Here is a 20,952-nt window from a genome sequence, read left to right as displayed (position 1 = left end):
AATTAAATGTGCCCTGTGATTTTTTTTCCTGAAAGATGCCAAGTTCTGAGTATCCCCTAGCTCACAAGTAAGATGATTTTTGCCCACGGTGCACACTTGCCTCGGCAGAAGTCATTCCCAGGTGGATATTTCCTGACTGCAGCCACTGTAATCACAGCCCACGTAGCTGGAGGCACGTGTAAGCTGAACTAGCTAAGGCAGCTGAGATGGAAGGACCCAGGAGAGACAGGGCTGGCAGATCAGCCTTGGACTGTGTTTTTGAGACTAATCCTGGGGTTTTTCCATTTCAGAGGAGATTCTGCGGGATCCTTGTTAGATGAGTTTCTATTAGGATTGCTTGCAGACCCCTCTGATCCACCTGTCAAATTGTCATCATCCCAGAGTTGAAATACTGTCTATTTTTACACAAAGGTAAAGGATCTCACTTATATTCAATATTGGTTCTAAAATTTCTTGTGGCTCATTTGGGGTATTGTTCTCCAAAGGTTTTATATTTGTCTAGAAAATACAACCTAAGGCTAATTAACACTGTCAGAATAGACCAGATCAAAGACTTCTTCTCTTAGGACCAAACTTCTGAAATCTCAGGATCTACCCTGTGGACTTGAAGACAGGAGAGCATGGTTCTGTGGTTCATGGACTCTTAACTCCTGTGTGAGGCAGAACTGTGTATCTGCTGTCAGCCAGAGTCTGTGGGTGGGGGGTGGTTAGGAGGTCATGGGATCTCCAGGTGAGGGGAGGGTGATTTCTAGAAGATGGATCCATTGCTCCCGGGCCTAGCCGCCGGACAGCCGGGGTTCAGGAACAGTTTCCGGGCAGACTATATGGAATTGTTGAACAAAGTTGGACTTTGGAGCTGGACCAGGCTTGATTTTGAATGCTGACTCTGCATTCATCATCTTTGTCATCTGTCCTGGTTCACGTTACTTAGCCTGAGTTTCTGTTTTTGCAAAATGAACAGAAGCTTGCACAGATTAAATGAGTTTGTCTTTGCTCATGCTTAATAAAAGTTACTTGTCAGATTTAAGCCCTTGGCTGATGTTCGTTTCTGTTTCTCCCAGGTCTGGTCAGTGGCAGGGGAAGGGTTCTGAGTCTTCGCATCCTATCAGGCAGTTAAGTCAGAGACAGAAGGTGCTTGCTGGGGAGTCCAAGGCTCTGGGTTATGAAATGACAGGGCAGGGAGCCCAGGGGGGCTCCGTGACCAGCAGGCATGTGTCTCGTGTCTGCCACACAGTGCCTTGGGCAACAGGAGTCTGGTGGCCAGCCCTGGGAAGTCTTGTCCCGGCATTGAAGCAGGGGTGTACGTCAGGGGATGGGGCTCTTGGGAGACATTTCAGCATGCTGCTCACACACATCCCTTTATCTCATTTATGTTTAGAATTTGCGATTATTTAATATAAAAAATTTCCTCCTTGGAGTAGCCCAGGAGTTTGTGCCTTTCTGCGGCCTAACGCTTTGCCAGAACTGTCCTTAGGGAAGGAGATCTTAGCAGATGTTGCATTTCAGTCATGTTTTAGGAAACGATTTATTCCACTTCTGCTTAACTCCTAAGGCTGTGGGCGGGCCTGTTCTTTCCTTTCTGTGAACACAGGCTTAGGTGCTGTGCTCAGGGTGGCAAACAAAGACGGCTCCAGTCACCGTTCCCTGTACCTGCCTGGCCCAAAGCTCCTGCCACTTAGTTAAGGGGAAGCTCTCTCAGAATTCTGTGCCCGTGAGACACAAATTCTGACTCATGTAGAATCCAGATTTTGCTATTGATTGGAGTGCTTCTGCTTAGAAGTATGTATTTATGAATTGTAAGGGCCTTCCCTGTGGCTCAGTGGTAAAGAATCCAACTACCAGTGAAAGAGACACGGGTTTGACCCCTGGGTTGGGAAGATCCCCTGGGGAAGGAAATAGCTACACACTTCAATATTCTTGCCTGGGAAATCCCATGGACAGAGGAACCTGGCAGGCTGCAGTCCATGGGGTCACAGTCAGACATGACTGAGTGACTAAATAGCAACAATGACAGCAAAAGCAAAAAGTGAAAGAGAACTCACGAGCTGACTGTTGCTCAGATTGGGGTCGAGTGGGCAGGGGCACATGCTGAACGTGGCCCCTGCAGACATGGGATGTTCAGCCCCTTGGAGATGCAGGGTGACCCCGGGGTTCACCTGTGCCTGGTTTGCAACTCGTGGTTACCCAGCGTAAGATATCGTCTTGGTTGGAGGAATGGCGAGGGAAGCCCCTGGAGAAAGGAGATGCAGAAGAGTTGAAACTCAAAACCATGAGCTTGGGATCACAACTTCATATAATCCAGGAGACAAACCTGGCTTCACTGCTTTAGACTCAGTGTGGAGGCAGCTGGCACTGTCCCGGGAGAATCTTCCTAAGGGAAGTGGTCAGCTGAAGCTTGTGCTCACATCTCATGAAATGTGAAGGCTTTGCAGGGGTTATAAGTTCATTTACTAGCCTGTTGATGTTACTTTGCAAAAACCAGTTTGCACACCGTTTGCCTGAGTGATTTTGTGATTGGTTTTTCAATGCTTGCAATTTTATTTCATATAGATGATGGTCAGACAGCAAGTACCAGTCATAGCATCGCCCATAAAAATGAACGGAAATAGAGTTTTCGATTTTTTAACTTTTCTATTGGGAAAGACTTTGAGGAAAAGGATTAAGGAGCAAATGGTTTCAGAGGCCAGGACAGGGGAGACAATTTATTTTAGTGTTTACTGCATATCAGATACTTTACACATGATTTCATGGTCCCTGCGGTGCTTGCTCTTCTGAGGTCACAGCTGAGGATGCAGGGGAAGAAAAATGAATGACTGTCCCAGGTGATCATGTTCTCAGTCAGGGCCTACCACGGGCTTTAGGGACCATGACCTTCTTTCATCGGAGACGGAAAGGCACAGCCAGAGTGAAGCAAGGGAGGGCTGTCTTTGTTTCATTTTGATTCAGAAGTCCAGTAATTATAGTACTTCAAAAAAACTGTTCTGTTCTTTCTAGAACCCTAGGAGTCTTCCAAGGAATGATGTATTCTCCATTAAACCATGATAATTTAAAGTGCTTAAAGTGTGTCACCATCTGTTTTCTATTGGAGTTTCCCCCAGACAATTTCAACTGAAAACAGTTGCTATTTATGTCATTGAGATACTTGTATTTGGACGTTAGTACAGCTCCTGGAAGTTCATGGTTTGGGACCAAAGCTCTGGGAATCAGGGAGATTTCTGTCCATTTTCCTAGTTTCTGATTGCCATAGATCAGGGTGATATATACAGAAAGCAGAGGAGGTTCCACTAATCGACAGAAATTAAGGCATTGTTGAATATTGAAGGTATTTTTTCAGTATTTTTAAAATTTATTACTTTTTTCCCAAGATAAGCCTACTTAAGAAATATATAGTATTTTTAAAGTAGGCACATCTTAGAAAAAATAATTATAAATTTTATAAATACTGAAAAAATACCTTCAATATTCAACAATTCTTTAATTTCTGTCAAGTAATTGAAGCTCCTCTGCTTTAATTTAAATAGTTTTATGTGTATTTGTAAATTAAAGATTTTCCCATAAGGATAAATCACATTGTCTTTGCAAATAACAACATATGTAGCAGATATATAACTTGGATATGTTTGGGAAAAAAGACAATTCCAATCAAATATTGACAAAAGTAAGAATTAATTTGAAGGAAAACAAGATTAGGTTCACATATTCATTCCTCCTTCTGTCTTTTTAATTTTTTGGTCAATTCCAGTCTCTCAATTTATCCCTCCTTTCCCCTTTCCCTCTTGGTAACCATAAGTATGTATCCCACATCTGTGATTTATGTCTGTTTTGTAAATAAGTTCGTTTGTACCATTTTTTATATTCCTCTTGTGAGCCATATATATTTGTCTTTCTCTCTCTGACTTTCTTCACTCAGTATGACAGTCTCCATGAAAGTATTTTTATATAACTCTACTTTATCTGAAGAAGTAACCAAAGGTTAGCTATCGAGAACTACTAAAGAATTAGCTATCCAGCTAACTCAGCAGAATTTCAGATGTCATCAGTCTCATTTTCCACTAGGACAAGTAAGTCCTGTCTTTTGACTAAATCTTTCCGTCTTCCATTCAGCTAGAGCAGTGGTTCTTGCTGGGGATGGTTTTTGCCCCCGAAGGCATTTGACACTGTCTGGAGACATTTATTGTTCGTCACCCCAGTCAAATTGGGGATGGGCAGGGAGAGAGAGTGCTCCTGGATCCGTGGACACTGATGAACATCCTACAATCACAGGGCAGCCTCCACAGCAAAGACTTACCTGGTCCAAGACGTGGATGATACCCTGCTGGGAAACTCTGGGCTAAAGGGAGAGAATAATGAAGATGACACTGAGGAACAAAACCAGTCTTATGCTGAAAGAGAATTAAAGGGGACACGCCTACCCTCTTGAACCCTGAAGGAAAAGAGTTTTCTAGCTCCCAGGAGGGGAGAGAAAATTCTTAGAGTTTAAAGGATGAGTATTTGGATTTACAAGTTGACAAACCTCCTTAAGGCCAATAGACTGTTCATTTGTGAAGAGACTATTCAGTTATTTCCCTTTAAGGTTTCATTGTCTCCAGAAGCTACTGAGTAGAAAGGGTTCTTTTGGGAGATTGACATATGTACATTACCATGTGTAAAATACATAGCCAGTGGGCGCCTGCTCTATAGGGAGCTCACTCCATGCTCTATGATAACCCAGATGGGTGGGATTTGGGTGTGAGGGTGATGGAGGTCCAACAAGTGGGGATATATGTAGAGATATAGCTGATTATCTTTGTTATACAGCAGAAACTAACACGATGTTGTAAAACAATTATATTCCAATTAAAAACAAAAGATTGTGAGAACCAGTAACAGACCAGGAAAAGAAACAAAGGGTTCTTTTTAAGAGTGTAAGAAATCACGGCTCGGAGAACAATTCTGACGTCTTTGCAGCAACCTTGCCTTGTTTAAAGATAAATGGAATGGAAGGTTGGGGCTGAGTTGCCATGATCCACTTTTCAGCATTTGACTTAGTTGAAAGACCCTGATGCTGGGAAAGATTGAAGGCAGGAGGAGAAGGGAACGACAGAGGATGAGATGGATGGCATCACTGACTCAATGGACATGGGTTTGAGCAAACTCTGGGGGACAGTGAGGAACAGGGAAGCCTGGCGTGCCCTAGTCCATGGGGTCGCAGAGTCTGACACAACTGAGTGACTAACACACAGCCCTCAGATATTTTGGAACAACTAATTAAACAGGCCTGCAACACACAACGCAAACTATAGTAGAGCCCGAAATCCAAGTTATGGAAGTGGAACAATTAACCTTTCTTATTGGTCTGTTAATAAAAACTGGTAGATAAGTCCTTGATCATTTCTATAATTTCTTGTACCATATTAATAACTTCAGCAGAATTTAAATTGAGTTCAAATCAGATGCTCTTGTCTTTTAACAACTCCTATATTAAACATATAATTAAAATGCTCCAGTTTAAATATTTTCCCCAAGGTTTTAACTACTATAAGATTCACACAGTGATTTACCAGAGTCTTCACGAATGAGGGCTCAAGCTTTTAAGAACTTCAGGTAGGGAAAAGGGATTTATGACAACTGGTCTAATTGATATAAAAGAGGAATGGTAAGAGATTGCTTTTAATTACTCAAAAGTCTCTTGAAATACCGTATTAGCCCTTGATCTTTTAAGTCACTAACCTGCATCAATATTTGACCATGCTCTCTCCTTTGGGAATGTGACTTGGTAAATATTAAAGAGAATTTCTTAGATCAAAAGGAAACTTTCAGTCACTTATGTGCTGGGAGTTCACATGCCCTGGGCTGGGAGATGCTGGCTTTTACCCTCTGCAATTATATCTATGATCTTAAGAGAGATGGTCTGTTCACCCCAACCTTTGCTATCTTTGATAACCAGCTTGGTCTTTCTTAGAGTCTGTACTTAGCAGGAAATTGAGAGAAGATGTTATAGAGAAGATGGCATTTAATGAGGCTATGGAGGATGGGAAGGCTGGCCCATGTCTCAGGGTGTCACAGATGGGAGGGAATGGTACCGCTCACACCCACCCACCCTCTCTACCACTAATGTCCCTGCACTATGAACCTCACTTAACCAGTTGAACTGCACCCATATTTCCCCATTTCCTGAGCAGACATAAGAAAGAAGACCCTCTTTGCTATATGTTAGAATGGATTCCAGGAAGGTTTTCCTGGAATGTCTGGGTGCAGAGTGAGAAGAAGGGACAGAAGTATTTCTTTTTTTCTTCTGTGATGATTTAGTTGTGATCATTGTCAAAAGAAGGAACTTTGGGGAAAGAGAATGCCCACCCTAGGTCACTGTGACAGCTACCTACTGAAGCCCTGGGAACCTATGAAGGCAGAGGTGGCCGGCATTGTCGGCATCTGCTGCTTGCAGAGATCATCTGCCTCCCTGATTGGTCTGGTGTGTGTGGGGGAGAGATGTCTTGAGGGTATTTTCATAGGGCTTGCATGGAACGGGACTTCACAAAACCAGGTGGCACGTGGGACAGAGGGGGTTCTTGAAGAAATGACAGCTGATGAAACAGGGCTGCTTTTGATGATGTTGGTGCACACACCGTGGATGACAGCTAACTTTTATTGAGTACCAGGCGTTTTGTAAAATGATCTATATACATTTTCTCATTTAAGTCTCAGACTAACCTAACAACGTATGGTAAATAAATAAATAAACCATTTCATTAAAGAGGCTGAACTAATTAACATTTTAAGGAGAATGTTACTGGTAAGTTTCAGTTCTGGTCTTGAGTTTGGGCAGAGCGAGTGGTGTCCATGACTGTGCTACATGGCACCTTATTGTTACGACTCTTAAGACTTGCTGTCAGGGCTCCGATGGAAGAGCTCAGGAAGGGGAACCCTGCGGCAGGAATCCAGAGAATTCCTGTGGACCTGGCGAACCCTCTTCACCCCACACCTGACCCACAGAACTGCATCCTGCTGCCTCATGGGGAGGCGGTGTAGGTGATGTCTCCTGGCCTAGGGCTGGAACCACTTACTGGACTCCTGGAAGACTGTATTGAAGAAGATATGCAGGCCAGCCTTGGATTAGTGAGAAGTCAGTACTTGCTCTGGGCTTCCCCGGTGGCTCAATGGTGAAGAATCCACCTGCCAATGCAGGAGACACGGGTTTGATCTTTGGATCGGGGCGATTCCCTGGAGAAGGAAATGGCAACTCTCTCAAGTATTCTTGCCTGGAGAATTCCATGGACAAGAGGAGCCTAGCGGGCCACAGGCCGTGGGGTCAGGAAGAGCTGGACACAACTGAGAAACTAAAGAAAACAGCGACAACACTTGCTCTAGGTGAAGTGGGAGTAGTGAAAGGCATGCCGCGTGTTTTTTTCCTTCTTTCATTAGGACTTAGGTTACTGGGGAGAGATGGATAAAGAAGCATGGTTCTTTAGAGTTACCTCTTCAGAGCCAGACTCCAGTCATTGCGTTGGAGAGACATGAAGCCATGAGATGTTGGTGGTTGGAAGAAAAACAAGAGACGGTAGCCTGATGAGACTAATGTGCTTTGAATGAGGCTCAGTGTTGGGTTAGTGGGCATAGGGTCAGTGTTGCCTTTACTAAGGGCTTAGATGTGTCCGATACTATTCTAAGCACTTTAGTCTAAGCATGTATGATAGTAACTCCTTAAGAGCAACAACTGTGATGATATCCACTGTCATCCTTCATTTTACAGCTGAAGAAATGAAACAGAGAGAGAGTAAACCACTTGTCCAGGCTTTGAATCTAGGCCATCTTAACCATTTAAATATTATCCTCTCAAACTTTATCAAACCCAGAGATGAATGCTTAAGATGAGACTGAAGCAAGAACTGAAATGATACAGAGTAAAAATAATAGGTAAACAGTACAGTCTCTTGGGGAGAGGGGTGGGATGCTTGGGCAAAAGACCCCAAAACTGTTAAATTCTGATGTTTGTTTTTCTGCATATTGTTTTTAAAATGTTTGAAAAGCACCTCACTGCATCATAGACAGTGGACACCTTTTAAACAACAAATTCCTCCACCCCCACCTTGGCCGTGTACAGTGTATCTGCGTTCACAGGAGCTGTTGGGGAAAGTACGAAGCTTTTAGAGCATCTCTGGGCTCAGAAATGGAGAAAAGGAATTGGCCACGAAGGGAAGCACTGTCCCCATGGGACAGCTTTGCACTTAGTCCTTCCTTCATCCATACAAGCAAATACTTCTCCAGCACAGCCTTGTTGATGGTGGAGCAGGAAGCCACAGTGCGGAATCCTGCCTGCCTGGAGTTGGCACTGTGCTTGAGTGCTGGTGGGAACTGAGGTCAGAAAAATATGTTGGGACCCGATAGTGGAAGAATTAGAGTACCAGAAGGGCTTCCCTGATGGCTCAGCTGGTAAAGAATCCACCTGCAATGCAGGAGACCCGACTTCAATTGCTGGGTCAGGAAGATCTGCTAGAGAAAGGACAGGCTACCTACTCCAGTATTCTTGGGCTTCCCTTGTGGCTCAGCTGGTAAAGAATCTGCCCTCAATGCGGGAGACCTGGGTTTGATCCCTGGGTTGGGAAGATCTCCTGGAGAAGGGAAAGGCTACCCACTCCAGGATACTTACCTGGAGAATTCCATGGACTGTAAAGTCCCTGGGGTTGCAAAGAGTCAGACATGACTGAGTGACTTTCACTTTCACTTTAGAGTACCAGCGAGAGGACTTTGGAATTTACTTGGAAAACCAGATAGAGGTATAGGGAGGGGATGCCCTGAATGAGGGAGCATTGAAGTGGGTGAGAGGGGGAGTGGGGGGGCCCTACCACTGTGTCCCCAACAGGTGCTAAAGGGGCAGACAAGGGGTATAAATCTGGAGTCTGTAACGGAGACGGAAGCACACTGCCTTGAATTGGTTGATAAAAGGGAGAGAGTCAGGAGGGTTCCGATTCTTCAGTTCTAAGTTTCAAGAGCTTACAGTCGTCATTAATAATCAAAAAGATGGTCATACTGAGTTAAGTAAGTCAGACAGAGAAGGAGAAATATCAAATGACTTCCCTTATGTGAGGAATCTAAAAAGACATGTTACAAATGAACTTACTTAAAAAACAGAAAGAGACTCACAGACTTAGAGAGTGAACTGATGGCTGCTGGGGGGAGGATGGTGGGAAGGGATAGTTAGGGAGTTTGGGATGGACATGTGCACACTGCTGTATTTAAAATGAATAACCAACAAGGACCTACTGTGCTCAGGGGTCTCTGCTCAATGTTTTATGGCAGCCTGGATGGGAGAGGGCTTTGGGGGAGAATGGATACATGTATATGTATGGCTGAATCCCTTCACTACCCACCTGAAACTGTCATTGTTAATTGGTTTATGAAAGTGAAAGTCGCTCAGTCGTGTCTGACTCTTTGCGACCCCATGGACTATACAGTCCATGGAATTCTTCAGGCCAGAAAACTGGAGTGGCTAGCCTTTCCCTGCTCCAGGGATCTTCCCAACCCAGGGATAAAACTCAGGTCTCCCGCACTGCAGGCAGATTCTTTACCAGCTGAGCCACAGGGGAAGCCACGAATACTGGAGTGGGTAGCCTGTCCCTTCTCCAGCAGATCTTCCGGACCTGGGAATCGAACCGGGGTCTCCTGCATTGCAGTCGGATTCTTTACCAGTTGAGCTATCAGAGAAGCCCCTAATTGGTCTATATTCCAATACAAAATGAAAAGTTTAAATAAGTAAATAAAATGCTTGCTCCCTGGGGGGATGGCTTAGGTTGAGAAAACAAAGGTTAAAAAAATAAGAGTTATAAAGGAGGGTGAGAGCTAGTGTGCAGCAGAGAGAAATGTTTACTTTAGACGTTCCCTCTTGCCCAGCCTCTCCACTTAAAGTGGTGTCTGCTCCTTGACTCTTGAGTTTCTCCTGCTCCTGTGTTTCTTTCATAACTGATGGCAGTTAGATCTTGTTTATCTGTACCTGTTTGGTCTGGGTGTCCCCACGCTGGAATGTAAGTGGTGTGAAGACAGGACCATGTCTGCCAGGTGCCTCCTGCCCGGGACAGAGCCTGCCACAGAGTCTTGGTCGTCTTCATTTAGACAAAGATACATCTTTGCTGAATTGATAAGCTAGTGGGTTTACCTTAGCACTTTGGTGAGAAATAAAGCATACACCTGAGTTAAAATATGCAGGAGGAAGGAAATAAAACATTCAGTTGGTACTTTAATAATTAAACTAAATTTTGCTGCCAAGTGATAAATACGGCTAAGTCAATGAAATATGCATCAGCGAGGCAATTGTGCAGCCAGAACATTATACAACTTGATTGCTTGGGATTGTTTAAAAAAACCAGTGAAGATTAATCATTATAATAAGGATAAATACTCAGAATCAAAGAAAGATGTTTGTTCAAGTTTGGCTGTAATGCCTTCATGGTATTAATAACAGGTTTGCTATTTTTCTCCAGCCTTCCTCATTCTGGTCTGGTTAGTATTCATCTCTCGGTCCATTCTTTTCTTCTTTTGAGGCTCAGCTTCAGCTACCCACATTCCCAATAAATGGCATAGGGATACGGATTGGAAACCCTGGCTGCAGTTGTGGTCAGAATCATCCTTTGCAGCGGGTTGGGGGGACACACTTACCACTTTGTGGGGTGCTCTCAGGGCTCCTGTAAATCCACACTTCCTCCTCCTGGTGTCTCAGATCTTTCCAGGGACTTTTAATCCTTCAGTGCCGCCTTGTCTGGCCTGAATTTTCACATGTTCCCCTCTGTCTGTGGTGCAGGCCCAGATCTACTCAGATTGATCACTCGTGTGTGCTCAACCCCTGCAGCAGCCTCGGGCTGGTTGAGAGTGGGATGACTAATTACATGTGTGGACCACTCCCACTCACGGGGTCCTCAGGAACATCTCTGGCTCACACAAGGCATGCTTCATTTCCAGTTGCTTTCTCCTCTTATGGAGCAGTGGTTTGATGTTGTCTGCATTGTTATCAAATACTAGAGCAGTTACAGAATTCGGCAGCCCTTTGCAAATTCAGAGGACTTGTCATTTACTGAATAAAGTGTCTTTAAGTGCTGGTCAACTTCAGCTGGTTTTCAAAGATGGGTATTGTTCACTGCCAGCTGTCTTCCACAATAATGGACAAGAAGGGAGTTCAGTTTTATTTTATTTTATTATCTTGTTTCATTTTATTTTTTGGTAATTCAAGACTTCTTTCAAAGGGGAGTAGAAAGCTTCCTTAACACTTCATACTTCAAACAGATGAATTACTTCCCAGCCTGGATAATAGCCGAATTTCCAAATTGAGATGTTCACTGAATTATAAATTTAATGTAAGAGAATAATACCAAGCACAAAAGGATTTGATAAAAGGGCGTTTGAACTCTGTAAATGATACAAAATATTCCCCTTCTTAAGAATCTTTAATAAATTGTTAGATTAAAGATACTGTGTGAAAGATTTGATGTTCAACTTCCAGCGCAGTTTTCAGTAGGTAGATTATTCTGGTGGTATGTCAGCAGGAGGCTGAACGTTAGCTAATTCCATGTGAATTTAGTGATGTTGAACATTTTTTCATGCCTCTGTTGGTCATCTATGTATCTTCTTTGTAAAAATGTCTATTCAATTCCTCTGCCTATTGTTGAGTTGTATGAGTTCTTTATATATTTTGGATATTAACCCATTATTGGATATATTATTTGCAAATATCTTCTCCCATTTGGTAGGTTGTCTCCTAATTTTATTGATGGTTTCCTTTGCTATGCAGAAGCCTTTTAGTTTGAGATAATCTTGTTTATTTATTTTTACTTCTGTTTCCCTTCCCTGAAGAGACATTTCTAGACCGATACTGCTAAGACCAGTGTCACAGAATGTGCCTGCGTTTTCTTCTAGGAGTTTCATGGTTTCAGGTCTTATATTCACGTCTTTAATCCATTTTGACCTGATTTTTGTGTACTGTGTGACAGTGGTCTAGTTTCATTTTTTCTGCTCCTGTGCTTACTTTTAAATCTGAAAATTCAGGATACGGTGTGCCTCCTTTCAGTGGAGTTTCATCGTTTTTGTACTGTTTGTGTGAACCAAATGTATTTCCTATCCCTGCCTTTTGTTGTTTTTGTTCAGTCCCTAAATCATGTCTGACTCTTTGTGACCCCATGGACAGTAGCACGCCAGGCTTCCCGGTCCTTCACCATCTCCCAGAGTTTGCTCAAACTCATGTCCATGGAGTCATTGATGCCATCCAACCATCTCATCCTTTGTCGCCGCCTTCTCCTCCTGCCCTCAGTCTTTCCCAACATCAGGGTCTTTTCCAATAAGTTGACTTTTCGCATCAGTTGGCCAAAGCATTAGAGCTTCAGCATCAGTCCTTCCAGTGAATATTCAGGGTTGATTTCCTTTAGGATTGATTGGTCTGATCTCCTTGCAGTCCATGGGACTCTCAAGAGTCTTCTCCAACACCATAGTTCAAAAGCATCAGTTCTTCAGCACTCAGCTTCTTTATGATCCAACTCTCACATCCGTACATGACTACAGAAAAACCATAGCTTTGGCAACTTGGACCTTTGTTGGCAAAGTGATAGCCCTGTTTAGAACTATTTAAAACCTTACACGGACCTTCAGAGAGCTATAGGGTATAGGTTCTATGTTAGGAAATAGTCTTTATTCTTCCTTCCTAAATACTGTTTTGTTAAGAGACAAAACAGATTTCTCTCATTTTAAACAGACTTTCAGGTCTTCAGAGGAAGGAAAGCAGCCATCTCTTACTCTGAGGGGTTGAATTAAACTCCTGAACATTTGAACACTAAAGCCATTTTCATAATGTTATCATTTTGATGCAGGCCCTATCTGCATAGAATGTTAGGGCTATCCTTTTAAAATGATGGAAACAGAAAACTTTAATCTTTCACTACAATTCCGTATACATCTTCCAGCTGTCAGTGTGTATTTTCCATGGTAGACAGTCACGTTCCTAACTGGATAGTTTTCATCCCAACAGGCAGTAATCTCAGTATATTCAGGCTTTCTATTTAATTTGGTAGGTTAGTCTTTGCAGCTGTACTCAGAGGTGCATTTAGAAGATTTATCCTTTAATAGGAATAGATGGTGGTGTCATTGTCTTTAAGAGATTACAGATACTGCCAGCATAGTAGGTTTGAAAATTTATAGAGGAGGAAAAATGGGCCACGACCATTCTTGCATTTAAATCTGACACAAATCCCAGTATGCCCTGTCTTCCGAGCAGCCCATCAGAAAGAAGCTATTCTTTAGACACAGAGCCTGTTTCTATGTTGAATAGAAAACTGAAATGACCAGTAGACATCTGCCTTTGCAATAAGCTGGGCTCTAATGCAGGGTCCTCTTAATTTGATGTTGTGGCTGCTGTTTAGTCGCTCAGACATGTCTGACTCTTTGCAACCCCATGGACTATAGCCATCCAGGCTCCTCTGTCCTTGGGATTTTCCAGGCAAGAATCCTGGAGTGGGTTGCCATTTCCTTTTCCAGGGGATCTTCCAGACCTAGGGATGGAATTTGCATCTCCTGCATTGGCAGGCAGGTTCCTTACCACTGAGCCACCAGGGAAGTCCCCTTAGTTGATGTGGCCTCAGCTCGTCAGATCAAAAGCTTCATGAATTTCAAAGGGATTCTCTGCCTGCATGCTTCTCACCCATCTCCCTTCATCCCAAGGTCCTTATTCTGAAGATGAAGTGAACCGGGTTTCAGGGAGCCCTGAATCCTCTTCTTGACCAACGGTGTATGTGTGTGTGTGTCCTTACTCTTGTCTCCTCTGGGTCACTTACACTGGTTTTCAGAAAACTATTGCTCATCCTCTGAGAGTTATAAAATGAATGCTTATTGTATGTGTGCACACCTTGTTGTTTAGTTGCTCAGTCATGTCCAACTCTCTTGTGATCCTATGGACTATTGCCCACCAGGCTCCTCTGTCCATGGGATTTTCCAGGCAAGAATACTAGAGTGGGTTGCCATTTCCTTCTCCAGGGACTCTTTCTGACCCAGGGATCAAACCTTCATCTCCTACATTGGCAGGTGGCTTGTTTACCACTGAACCATCTGGGAAGCCTGCGTATGCAGCTGATACACATCCAGAAAAGCAAATCGTGTGTGTGTGTGTGTGTGTGTGTGTGTGTGTGTGTAAAATCTTCAGTGGGGTGAAGCTGCTCTTGGCTTTGGTAGAGCCTGTGGTGTGTGGGTTTGGAGGACAGACTTCCCTGCAGGGACTGAAGGCAACTCTTTTTCTACATCTCGTCCCAGAGAAATGCTTTTCAAGGCTACTCGTCAGGAGTTGGGTCAAGTTCTGATGCAGGTGGAGGCTTCAGGGATAGGTTGGTGGTGGTGCCCAGCAAGGGGATCCATCCGTTTTCCATGGCATTTTCACTAACGCACTGTCTGCCTCCTGCAGGTTCAGCCTTTGGAACTGAAGACCAACCACCTCTAAAGGCAGCTCTCCCTGCCAAAGACACACCCAAAGGGGCCGGCCGGGCGCCCCCTCCGGCTTCCTCCAGTGCGACAACACCCCGCAGGAGTTTGCTTCCGGCACCGAAATCCACATCCACACCGGCTGGTAAGACTCGTGCTGCAGAGAAACTGCAGTGGAGAGCCTTTTCTGCATTAAAGTCTTCTGAGAGCCTCTGGGTACATCAGCTGTTTGGATGGGATGACAGATGTCTTTCCGATGGCTTTTAATATTAGTGGTAATAATAGTACCATGATTCTCAAAGCACTTTCATCTATTCCTGTGTTTAAATTCTCAAAACTCCTTCTCACTCCTCCTAGTGACTGGTAACCCAGAGAAAAGCTCATTTAGGCAGATTTTGCTTAGGGAAGCAGGTGCTGATGAAATCTATCACTGGAAGGATGGTAGGAGCCAGCTGCAGACTGTGCACCCTGGGAGTGAGTACCTGATCCCTGGGGGATCACTGCTGCCTCGACAGGGATGCAGGGGTTCCGTCCCCCTGCTAGTTCCAGGCTGGTGCCGTCCAAGCCGGGATGCAGGGATCAGCAGCTATGGCAGAAGGCAGGCTCCAGAGTCAGGCGGTGCTTGCTGTGTCCAGCCCAGCAAAGCCGATGCCCCTCCTGACCCGGGAAGCTAGTGACAGACACAGGGGACTCAACTGATGTAAAGGTGTGACAAGTGAAGGTGCTTGTCAGCAGCTGAAGCTGCTGGGTGTGGCCCCCGCCTGCCTTCTCCTCCTGTGTCTCACGCATGCGTGTTTGCCTTCAGGATGTCCAAGCATCCGGCATGTGGCTTAGCCTCCCATCTTCTGCACCACATGTAGGAAGACACTGAGAGTGTGGGAGCCTGGGTGTTGAGCCTGAATCCACGGTAGATGGTTCAGCCCTGTGGGTGTTCATTCCTCCGTATTATTCTCCTATGCTCCTGTGCTTCTGTACCAGCGATATATATACACGCAGATGGACCTGCTTCCTAAAAGTAAACTTGCGTTGTACCTATTTTTTTCTTTGATGTGGACCATTTTTAAAGTCTTTATTGAATGTGTTTCAATTCTACTTATGTTTTATGTTTTTTTTGTTTGTTTGTTTGTTTTGGCCAAGAGGCTTGTGGGATCTTAGCTTCCTGACCAGGGATCAAACCCACATCCCCTACTTTAAAAGGTGAAGTCTTAACCACTGGACCACCAGGGGAGTCCTGTACATTTTTCTACAAGTCACTTTCTTTACTGAAGTTGCGTCATACATAGAGTTGCCCTCAAAGTCAGTGCATGGTGGGTTTTCAGTGGTTGCCTAGTATGGATATGCCATGATCTGTTCAGACATTCCCCCGCCGGCAGGCATTCACTTTGTAACTGGTGTTTGCCCCTATAATTGATGCTTCAGTACATGTCCTTGAACAGGTGACATTCTTTCTACAAGATTGATCTGCAGGAGTGGGATGGCTGTGCTTGATGCGTTAATAGATATGACTGGATTCCTTTTCAAAGGCTTCATTTCCACCCATATCGCTGATAAGAATAGATCATTTTTTTTTAAAAAGTCATTTTTAAAAAATGTTGTCCACTTAATGAGTTTGAAATTCTATCTCAGTGTTATTTTAATTTGCATTTCCCTGACCACTTCAATGGAGCATCACCTCATAAGCCCCTCTGGTAACATGTAAATTGAACTGTTTGGCTTTATTCTTCCTCAGTGGCAGGAAAGCTCCCGGGGACAGTGACCTTGTCCCATTTATTTAGCCCAGTATCCCTGATCCTGCAGTCTCCTCAGTGACTAACTCCCAGTGGCTACTTAGCATCTATTCGTTAACAGTTGGATGAATCAGCAAATCAGTGGATGAATGTCACACGGCCTTTGACTCTTTTGGTTCCAGTTTCTTAACAAGTTTGGTTGGGGTTTAAATAGAAAATAACTAGACAAGCCTACAGTGAGTTAAAATACAGTTGTTGAATCAATCCTGTAGACCTGTGTTCATCAAATTTTAGTGCCTCAGAACCACCTGTAGAGCTTGTTAGAAAAGATTACTGGCTCTCGTCCTGAGTGACTTATTCAATGGGTCTTGGGTGGAACCTCAGAAATTGCATTTCTAATAAATTCCTGGGCTTCCCAGGTGGCTCAGTGGTAAAGAATCTGCCTGCTAATGTTCAGTCCCTGGGTCATGAAGATCCTCTGGAGAAGGAGTGGCACCTACTGCAACATCCTTGCCTGGGAAGTCCCACGGACAGAGGAGCCTGGTGGGCTGCAGTCCATGGGGTTGCAAAGAGCACACGACGGAGCACATAGCACATAACTTAATACACATAAGGCTCTGCATTTGACTTTCCAAAGACATAAAACTTCTTGTACATTTTCCCATTATTGACTTAAGGAGGAGGTGTTAAGTTGTTTAGAACAAGAGTTAACTACCACTATTTGCTAGATAGAGGATCCCACCCCAGCCTCTGTGTAAACCCTTGGCTGTGGCCCCTGTGAAATGGACTTATCCGGGGAAATGGTGGATTGGGAAAATGGAGCAGAAGACAGGAGATTTCAGGACATTCTCTTCTAACTTTCTTCTCATTCCAACACCTAATTTAATACCAATTTAAAAATTATGATTAAAAGATACATTTTATTACTGAATTTTAGCTTTGCATTTATCCTATAGGTATGAATTTTTCATTTAAATAAAATGTAGTTCCTAATTCCAAATCAGCTTTCTCATTGCCTTGTTCTGTCATCAGGCTAATTAAAAAGCAGAAGGCAGGCATGCAAATTACAGTTAAATTCCAAATAATTGGGTTTCTTGGGACTATGGGGTATTTGGGTTATACTAATTACTTGAGTAACACCAACCCTTGTTTTAACTCATGCTGGTATTTCTAAACTGTGATATGTCGCTTCTTTCCCTTGGTGATTCCAGGCTAATGATGGCAGGCTCTTGTGTCTTTGGGTCATCTGTTCAATTACTGTCATCCATGACTGTAGATGCAACATGTACCCACAATAGAACATACCCTGGGGTTGCTTGGGCTATTTCTTTTAACCTAGATTTCTGATGTGAGTTTTTTCTGTGAGTGACTTTTTTCTGGTTTGTTCATTCAAGAAACATTTAAACGCTTGCTTTAAGCCATAGGTGACTTAGATTCAAGAATAATTAGAATAGTCACAATAAGGTAAACAGAATTGTACACTAATAATTAGAGTGTCCCTTTGACAGCAAGGAGATTAAACAAGTCAGTCCTAAAGGAAGTCAACCCTGAATATTCATTGGAAGGACTGATGATGAAGCTGAAGCATTTGGCCAACTGGTGCAGAGAACGGACTCATCTGAGAAGACCCTGATGCTGGGAAAGATTGAAGGCAGGAGAAGAAGGGGATGACAGAGGATGAGATGGTCGGATGGCATCACTGACTCAGTGGACATGAGTTTGAGGAAACTTGGGGAAATAGTGAAGGACAGGGAAGCCTGGTGTGCTGTTGTCCATGGGTCAGAGAGTTGGACACAACTGAGTGACTGAACAACAATAATTAGAGTGAGAACAAGAGATCAGTAATCTTATCAGCTGGCTGTCAGTTAATTCTAGCAGACCAGGAAGTCATTCTAAAATGGATTAAGAGGGACTTCCCTGGTGGTCCAGTGGCTAAGCCTCTGCACTCCCAGTGCAGGGGGCCCAGGTTCTATCCCTGATCAGGGCACTAGATCCCACATGCCGCAACCGAAGATCCTGTGTGCTGCAACTAGACTCAGTGCAGCTGAAATAAATAGTTTTTTAAAAGATGGGTTAAGAAACAAATGACCCAAAAAAGTTTAAATTAGATATAATAGACTTTTAAAATCACTTAATCACTTTCTCTTTATTTTATAATAATAAAATGATTATAAAAATATAACCATTTCCTAATTTGTTTATTTTGTAATCACTTTCTGATTTCAGCAAAGATACAAGGTAGCATGCAGTAAAGGGCCCAGAATAACAAAGGTACAAGGATTAAAAATCCAAGTAATAAAAAAGAAAATAGCCTAGTAAAGCTGGGCTCAGAGCTTCCTGGCTGCAAGAACAAAAGAAAAAGCATAGTTAGGGGAAAAAATAGGGTGTGGCACTTTATCAGAAGAGAGAACTTATTTTTTAGCACAAATGTGTATGTACGATTTTAATTCTGTGAATTTTTTAAAAATTACATTGAACAACATAATGGACAACTTTAATTGTATATTTTTAAGCATATCTTTTCTGATAATAAAATAATTGAAATAGTTTAAAATTTGGGAATAGGGAAGGCCTTCCTCAACATGATGTAAAAAACTGGAAACCTTTAAAAATTATAGATTTAACTACATACAAATTTTAAATTGTCTGCAATAGTGAACATCATAGAATTAAGAAGGTTGATAAACTGAATGAAATGCTGCAACAAAGTCTTAATATGAAAATCAATAGAAAAAATACAACTGAATTTGAAAAATAGGTAAAATATATGAATGAGTGACTTAGACAATAGAAGAATAGAGTGGTCAGTGGCCATAAATATATGAAAAGATGTTCAAATCCACTTAAAACCTGTATACCTAACCTCTGTGCTGTGTTGCTTAGGCATTCTTACTCAGATGGAAGCCAGTTAATTACATTTTATTGAAATAACTGTCATTGAAAAATACAACTTGAGATTGAGTCTTCCTTTTTTTAAATTATCTTATTTTAATTGGAAGTTAATTACTTTACAATATTGTGGTGGTTTTTGCCATACATCAGTATGAATCAGCCATATGTATACATGTGTCCCCCCCATCCCAAACCCCCCTCCCACCTCCCTACCTCTTCACACCAGGTGGTCACAGAGCACAGGCTTTGGGTGCCCTGCACCATTCATTCATCAACCTCCCACTGGCTGTCTGTTTTACATATGGTAGTGTGTATGTTTCAATGCTCTTCTCTCAAATCATCCACCCTCTCCTTCTCCCACTAAGTCCAAAAGTCTGTTCCTTATGTCTGTGTCTCCTTTGCTGCCCTGCATGTAGGATCGTCAGTACCATCTTTCTAGATTCCATATATATGTGTTAATATTCATCTTTCTCTTTCTGACTGACTTCACTCTGTATAATAGGCTTTAGGTTCATCTACCTCCTTAGAACTGAGAGAGTGAGTCTTCTTTCTGGGACAGTGCTAATTATGCACACACAGCACCCTGATCCCCTACAATCCAGTCTGGATTCTGTCCATGTCCCTTCTTTCCCTGGGCTTTCAGTCACAGGCTGAGAAATAATACACTGTACTGAGCAAGGTCTATTCCCAGAATATCATCTTCCTATACGTTAATAGTCATCTTTGCTTCCTTGACATCAGTATGACGACAAAGGAAACTGTCATGGATTTAGTGCTAATGGTTAAAAAAAAAAAGTACGGAACACCCTCTCCATTGCTATATAAAGGGAAGAATTTTAGAAACTTAAATTTTAGAAACTTAACCTTAGTCTTTGAATGACTCTTTTTCTCTGAATTTTCATGAAAAGCTGTTCTGTTGTTCGTATGTCAAATACAGTGTCTCACCAGGATGTTGATCTACGTAATTTTGCACAAATATTCAGACTTTACCCATTGACTTTTCTAACTGGTCTGCAGTTGTTGTAGCAAATGGGAGAATATTTTCAGTTGAAGTGTTGATCTGATGATAGAATACTTCTTGGTCAGTATGCCTTCTGATTGTGTCATGTTGACATGATGTATTAAGGAAAATAAAATTCCTTTATTTAGACTCAGCTATATAGAAGGATTTCCCATGGCTATACAGAGAACGAACAGCTGATGTCTTTTTGTTTCGGTTCCTCTCCCGCTAAAGAAAAAATTCTCTGGGAATAGTGAGGCTGTTGCTCTATGGGTACAGAAGCTCCACTTGTATCACAAAAATTATTTTTACTTCTTTAAAAGCAGGTTATTATTTCTGTATTAAAATCATAGATGTAGGTGTTTTTTTTTGGCGTGTGTGTGTGCTCAGTTGCGTCTGACTCTTTGCAGCCCTGTGGACTATCGCCCACCAGATTCCTCTATCCATGAAATTTTCCAGGCAAGAATCCTGGAGTGGATTGCCATTTCCTCCTCCAGGGGATCTTCCCAACCCAGGGATTGAACCTGCATCTCTTGCATCTCCTGCATTGGCAGGCGGGTTCTTCACCACTGCATCACCTGAGAATTCCTGTTTCTGGGTATACTATAGCCTTTCCTGGTGGTTCAAATGGTAAAGAATCTGCTTGCAATACAGGAGACCCGGGTTTGATCCCTGAGTCAGGAAGATCCCCTGGAGAAGGGAATGGCAACCCATTCCAGTATTCTTTCCTGGAGGATTCCATGGACAGAGGAGCCTGGTGAGCTACAGTCCATAGGGTGGCAAAGAGTTAGACACGACTGGCAGACTAACACTTTCTTCTTTCTTGATAGTGTAAAAATACGAGTAGCTTGTCTGCACCATCAGAACGTGTTTACCGAGCACTTGGATATTCCGAGTTCTATAAACAGCCTG

At 43.0% G+C, this 20,952-nt stretch overlaps 1 protein-coding gene across 2 annotated transcripts in view; it reads left to right on the top strand.

Annotated features, from left to right (window-relative positions):
• Positions 1-20,952, top strand: part of MTUS2 (microtubule associated scaffold protein 2) — a 247,571-nt gene that overhangs the window by 97,281 nt on the left and 129,338 nt on the right. For both annotated transcript variants that reach the window (XM_065902032.1, XM_065902031.1), the window contains one exon: positions 14,405-14,566. In XM_065902032.1, coding sequence (XP_065758104.1) covers positions 14,405-14,566 — 162 coding nt within the window. The remainder of the gene's footprint in view (positions 1-14,404; positions 14,567-20,952) is intronic.

Source organism: Muntiacus reevesi, chromosome 11, assembly GCF_963930625.1.
Source record: "Muntiacus reevesi chromosome 11, mMunRee1.1, whole genome shotgun sequence".
In the NCBI taxonomy this organism is placed as follows: Eukaryota; Metazoa; Chordata; class Mammalia; order Artiodactyla; family Cervidae; genus Muntiacus; species Muntiacus reevesi.
This window is presented reverse-complemented; position numbering and strand designations above follow the sequence as displayed.